The 6,971-nt window shown below is 43.5% G+C and overlaps 1 protein-coding gene across 1 annotated transcript; it reads right to left on the reverse strand.

Moving 5' to 3' along the window:
• Positions 1 to 3,773: 3,773 nt before the first annotated feature.
• LOC125553691 lies at positions 3,774 to 4,835 on the reverse strand. Its single transcript, XM_048717433.1, has 2 exons — positions 4,611 to 4,835; positions 3,774 to 4,470 (listed from the first exon to the last, which is right to left on the reverse strand). The coding sequence occupies exons 1-2, from the start codon at positions 4,689 to 4,691 to the stop codon at positions 4,198 to 4,200; spliced, it is 354 nt and encodes a 117-aa protein (XP_048573390.1). The 5' UTR covers positions 4,692 to 4,835; the 3' UTR covers positions 3,774 to 4,197.
• Positions 4,836 to 6,971: the final 2,136 nt, after the last annotated feature.

Genomic DNA, 6,971 nt, shown 5'->3' on the forward strand with positions numbered 1-6,971 from the left:
TGGAGAATTATTCAGAGTGGAGCAATGTATTGTTCCAGTGGTGCAACCATCTTCTCCTTCCAACGTCTTCACAAAGGTACACCTAGCAGATAGTTTACTCAATTTTCGATTCGGTCAAAATCATATTGTTGATGCACCTGTTAGTAAGATTCTAATTAATTTTGAAAGACCAATTGAAATGAGTAATCTATTTGTTAGGAATGATCTTGTAACTAATCATGATAGACAACACATGGTATCATTCATAGAGGCTAATAGTGACAACTTATCAAAACCAAAGTTGTTCTTGGCATGCCAACTGAACTTTGTATTCATATGGACAACTTTGTTTGTTTCATGCCTGGTTAACATTTGGTCTCGGATGAGACGTATATTCTGTAATTATTTTGGTTGCAGAAACATAAAGCCAGGTCCAAAGTCCTTCGAAGCCGATTCAAAAGCATCAGGAAAAGAGGATGAAAATCAATGCATAGCCGAGTCGGATGACGCTAAGCCAGCACTACTCAGTTGTTTTGTTTCAAAGCTAGTATCACAATATCAGTTAATGGACGAGAAGTGTACCTTCAGTCCGGGCATAGTTGATCACATCGTTGGTGCATCGTCGACTAATCCTATTATAATTGATCATGATGTCGAGCCATCAGGACAAGAACAAATGCAATGTTTGTTTGAAGAGAATATCGAAGACAATAACGTAATTCATCAAGCCGCACAATCGAGACGATTGAAGTTTGTTGAGGCACGATCATATGACCAGTCGGATCAGATTGGTTTTGATGGCGATCAAATGTTGACTCGGCTATCTCAAGCCGATTCACCTAAAGGTCAACAGGTACACACCAATGATGATGGGGTCAAGTCTTCGAGTAAGGATATGGTTAAAAAGTTCATCAACAACAATCTTGAAGATGGGAATTCCATCAAAGCTACAATGGCGACATCTAGCACTGGGGGGCAACAAGAAAATTTAAAGACCGATGCATGCACAGTTAAAGAAAGCAAAGGCAATGGTAAGCACAAAGGTAAAAAGCCGAAAGTCACTTTCGCGCAGTTGTTAGAAAAATATCAGAAGATAAGTGAGGCAAAGAGTGCTTATCGGCCGAGTGAAACAAAAGCATCAAAGTCACCCCTAAGGCATAAATTTGAGGACCGGGATTGGTGAAGGAAGAAGTTGAGCAAACAGACTCCTTTTGGGCCACCAATGCCGATGTCATGGATACCTCCCCATGTTGTCTATTATTCAGATCAATCATGAAACAAGTATAAATCAAGGGCACACCGTCCATCATATTCTAAACCACATCACCAAAATTATGCAGCTCCGAGAGGATCATCATTTGTTCAACAACCATATGTGAAAGACTGACTCAACCAAAAAGAATCGGTCTGGGGGCCAGCAAAGAAGATGGACGTGGTCAAGCAAGTGTACCAAGTAAAAAAGGATGGCCGCAAGTGTGCTGTTTCAGATCCGACTCCGGACGAGAAAAAGCCAGCCGGGTCTACGTTGGCTACTAAGGAAAAGGAAGTGAAGCGGGTAACTTTCAAGGACCCAATCATCGAGTCTGGACAGGCCAAGCCAGAAGTGCCAATGGTCAGGAAAGAGTTGGTAGTGCACAAAACAAAATCACAGCCGGGATGCTCACTCGGCTTCTCACATTGGCAAGAAAGAAAGCTGAAGCGGCTCAGGGCCAAAGAGTTGGAGAAGAGGAATATGGCATGGGTCCCCAAGGGAAGCCGTCAAGGCGAGAATGATGTGCCAGCTCCTGTTGTGAAGCTAGCAGGAGTAAGGGAGGACAAGCGTGAAGCCGGTAGGTGAAAACAACGATTTTCATGTCACTATACGAGACTCCAAATGGCGCATCATCCATGTTCTGCAACCGTCACATCAGAGTTTGTGCCCAACAATATATCCCCAGCTGAAATATCTGATTTATTTCGGCTATTCACACTTTGGTGGACGGATTTTCAAGCTCCTTTGAGATGAGAATGCATGGCCTATATTTTCATATCGCCCTGAGAGTTCATTGTATTGGCAAAATAGGGCATCTGGTTAACGGTGTTCATCATGTTTATCTTGTACTCCTATAGCCGATGCTCGGTGTTTGCCAATACCAGCGAGGCCGACTTAATTATTTATTCGGCCACTGATCAAGAGTTTAGTGCATAAAAGCTCTGACTCATGATGATAGTTATCTGCAGGATCCATGTTACGAGACAGACGATGTTCGGCGGGGGCTTGATGGTGTACTTTGGTCAACAATGAGTTGAGTCACCGAACAGTTGTCGGTATTCCTTTGAGGTGCATAGTTATAATTGCTCGGCAAGACGGCTTGGCAATGTATCGTCGAGAGGTTCTAATATTTCCAAGGGGTACCTGGACAAAGTAAGGTTAGAATTGACATGAGAAATTTGTGTGGAGGCCTTTGTGACATCCAATGGTTGTTCTCAGACGACTATCATCCGAAGAAGTTCTACTCAAGCAGCAACAAGCCCGAGCATATGGCCGATAACAATTATCGTCCTCAGCATACACAGCCGATGGAGTGTTGACATCGTGCTTAAACAATACCCGAGGCAAAGTATTTTCTGGCACGCAAGCTCTGCCAGAAAACAGGGGGGCATGTGTTGACACCCGATTTTGGCACGATACAAAACACAATGAATATGGCCTCAAATGAAGAAGTTCTCAAAGTGAGAAAGTTTCGTATCATCAAAAGGATAAACTTTGATATTTGGGTCATAGCCATCCGATCTCATCTCTAAGGCCGAAGTTGTGTTTGAAGTACTGAGATTTTGTATTCAGAACACTTTTCGGCTGATTACACCCCTAAGACTGCCCCATATTGAAAAATGATCTACACGATTTGTCTTCGTCTCGTCGAAACGATCGATTTAGATATAAAAATCATCCAAATCCGAGTCCGTATGCAAAAGTTAAAACAACCGGAGTGCAGCTCAGTCATGAGGCGAGATGTGGCGCGCCCTACCAGACGCATGTCTGATGGGTAGCGCGAGGGAACAGGTGTTTTGCGCGAGCGATTTGACCCTCAAGATGACCTCTGATCAAAAAACGTTCAACATGAAAGTTGTTCGTCTTGTCGAAACGGTCAAGATTGCTTTTAGGCTCATTTTCATTCAAGGTCGTTTACCACCTCAAAAATTACCCGCAATGTGCAGCCAGTTTAAACCGAACAGTTTTGGAAAGTTCGGACAAAACCAATCCGAATTTGACTAGTATTTTGGACGTGAAACCAAGCCTTTTCCTTGCACGGGAAGTCCAGCCGCCTCTTATATACCTAAGGGGTGACGGCCGATTGAACAACACACAATCGAACAAACACATCTACTACTTTTTCATGTTCATCTACTTTTTATCTCTTCTTTGTATCTTTCTTCTCGTTCTTCGCTAGTTCTTCATGCTGGAGGGCTGCGGATCCACGAGGCTCTAGGGGCGAGCGAATCGACCTGGAGCAGCCCATAGCCGCCGCGAGCCCTGACGGGGTCCCTCCCGGGCAAACGGGGCTTCGGGTCTACAAAAGCATCTGTCGGCTGTCCTGCGTATCGCGCTGCCGGTCAGATCTCCTTCGACGCGAGCTGCGGTGCATCATCCCCGACGTCGAAGGTACATGGTGACGTGTTCGTGTGCGAACAGAATCTTAATGTGCATACAGCAGATTCAAAACGCCAATCGATTCATGTGATGTATGAGCAGCGAATATGTACTTTTGGATGTAAAGTTGAATGATTAGATAGATGAATGACCGTACCTTATGGTTGATGGCGTCGTTGAGTGCAACCGGAGCATGTTGCCGGCGTCGGTGTGTTCGTTTCTTGCGGATCTGGTGGCGGCCGAGTTTCGCCGAGGTGGCTGCCGAGGTCGTGGTCTTTGTGTGACCGTGTACCTCCGGGAGATGCTTCTCGTACAGCCTGCATCGCTCGCAGCCGCGCATGGCGGCGAAAGGAAACCCTAGAGGGCTCTGGTTGGAAGTGTGTAGAAATGCCAATTTCCAAGATGTGTGGGAGGAAAGCCAATTTCCATGACATTCTGGAGCTGGTTTGAGAAGGAGGGCATGTATCTAACAGCAAGCATACAAAGCCTGACTAGCTTGTTGATCATGTCAAAAGCTTCATCAAGTTGAAGTTTTAGAAAACCATTCTCTTGTTGCATTTTCTCTAGTTGTCCATAACTTAGGTCCTTCACAACAACACCTGTAGCGCGTTCCATGTATCTAAAGCCTCCACCGCAGCGGAATCCTCTGCTATCTCTTCGTTGGCAGATCGAACCCCTGTAATAATCATTTGTGATGGAGAAGCACCAGCGCTGTGAGTAGAGGTATAGAAAAGCATAGTGACAGATATTGTGTTCTGCGAGTAGATCCTTCTCTGATAAATAGCTTTAGGAATCCCAAGATACTCCAACATAATATCAAGAATCATTCTTGCAGAAATTGTCAAAGTGGTATGGTCAACCTGGATGTTTGTAAATGGTTCAGACACGAAAAAAATATGTAACTGATAAATGAGCAGCAAAGGAATGTCTAAGCATAGGAGAATATATCAATTTTAAATGAGTTGCGAGATATAAAGCATATTGATAAGTTTGGGCTAACCTTTGTAGGAGGAGACAATTTTTTGTTGGTGGATGAAGCAGAGCCAGATGAACCTTGCTTGACAAGTTCGTCCAAGACCATCACAGCCAAAGTCGTCAGTTTTACACACAAGCACTCTAGGAGCTACAGGGATAAAATATGGTACCAAGTAAGAACGAGCAATAACATGCAATAAGATTGATTTGAGGTGGCAATGTGTGGTCAATATAGTCAAGAAATAGTGAATAGAAGGTATGGGTGAAAAATAAATATTTAATCACTAATTTTTGTTTTAAACATTTTAAAATCCAAACTTTTTAAGTTTCTGTAAATAATAGAGATGTAAAGTACATAGCAGATGGCATTGCATACAAAGGCAGCATACAAATTTATGACTCATATATTGATACACCGGATGCTTTGTTGGGCAGTGTTCAAGAGAAGTACACTTTGCAGGGCAATTTCTGAAGAAAGGAAAGAAAATTCAAGGCGTCACACAAAGGAGACATAACAACAAACACGTGATGAGCGTGAACGAAGCGATACAGCCAGGAACTGAAAATGAACACACGAACATGCATCAATAGAGATGAATAGAGCATGAAACGTACCTTGGCGGTGATGAAAGGCGCAGCGAAGAGGGAGGACCAGGAAGAGCAATCGATGAACAGCAAGAGATCTGGCAGTCACTTAACACAAACCTGGTAAAAGAACACCATAGAGGAGCAGTAAGAAGAGAGCAACACCTATCAAAAAGAGAACAACAGGCTGGCTTAAGGGAGGAGCGATTCTACCTCCATGGTTCTTTACGAGCTCCATTTTACTAATCAGGAACAATCAGAATAAAAGACAGAGTACCATCCGACGATCAATCATTGAGTAACCATCAGTGCATAGCGGAGTTGGGTAAGTATTGAAACCCTTAGATAAGCAAAGATTCAGTACATGAATTTGGTTACATAGGAGAAAAATTAATCAACACGAGGGCTTGTGAGAGCAAGTGAGCAAGAACATACCACTGTGAGCTCTTCTGCATCACTGCCTCTCTAGCATTTCTGACTTCCCCCGCAACAGAAGAGGTGAACATCACGGACCATAAAACACGTCAGTTTCATTAATCCTCTCCTGCATAATGTGTTTCTTGTTGTGACAATAAATAAGTAGAAGTTGTGCCTCCATCCTCCTCATAGCCATTGTCCTGAGCTCACTCCAAAACAAAATATAGAAGGCTAAAACATTAGTAAGAGCATGAGATACATACAAATACGGTAGGAAGAAAATGGGGTAGTATTGATAAATAATACATGCAGCCAACATCTCATAATCCTAACAGAGTGCAGTGTTACCAATTTTCTGCAGTTATTAACTCTGTTCAATATATTTGCACAGATAAAGTGTTGAAGAAAACAAATTAAAGAACTCTGGCGCTGGGTAATGTCTAAAAAATAAAGAGCTCTTTTACAGTACCCCTAAATGATTATAAGCCCTCCATTTCTGTTAATCCGATGGATGATCTTAATCGGTACTTCAACAAGTGTACAAGAGAGTACCAACTGAAAAAGCTAGGGAGTACCCCGATCTTAGGGGTAAAAATGTAATCTAGATGCAATTAATTTATCGTGTCAGTACGGCTGCTACATAATAACGTTTCAACTTGACGTGATTAATTATTTTTAGAACCCTAATTCTTCACTGGGATAGACGCCGGCGACGGCCATGCCATCCCCGCATCAGAGTCTCAGGGAGAGACGGCCATGAAGGCATGGCTGCTCAAGTACTTGTCAAGTGGCGTCAGCTGGGTATGGTCACCAACCAGGGCAATGCTGAAGCGACAGGACCAGGGCGAGGCGGGATCACTAGGTCGGCTGGAGCTCCATCATGCTTGCGTTGACCAAGTGGTGGACGTTCATGTGTGGGGTTGATCTGGCCAAGGGATAGCATTGGCAGCCGCGTGCGTAACAGCTCATGAGATGATGGCGGCACGCCTATAGGCCGATAAGCACCCGATTTTTTTAGGGTACTCGCTTTTTTTAACATGGATAAACAGACGTGTTACCAAAAAATTTATAGCAGATCTGATGTGAAAGATATCGCTTAAGAATATGAGAAAAATGACTAAACTATCCTTTCAGGTGGATGGCCAGATTTTAGTGGCACTCCATCCCTTCTTAAGGGAGTACCAGGGTACCGTAAAAGAGCTCAAAATAAATACGACTACAAAACTCCTCTTGGCATCCAGGCAGTACAGAACTTCAAAACGTGAACTGAATATAACCAGATAATGAGACATAAACTCAAGGAGTTTTTTTATATAGTTGGGGAAGCTATTGAAGACCTCCACGGTCAGTAATTACGATCATGGAAGCGAAGCCTTAAATGCCC

The sequence above is a fragment of the Triticum urartu genome, chromosome 4 (assembly GCF_003073215.2).
Source record: "Triticum urartu cultivar G1812 chromosome 4, Tu2.1, whole genome shotgun sequence".
In the NCBI taxonomy this organism is placed as follows: Eukaryota; Viridiplantae; Streptophyta; class Magnoliopsida; order Poales; family Poaceae; genus Triticum; species Triticum urartu.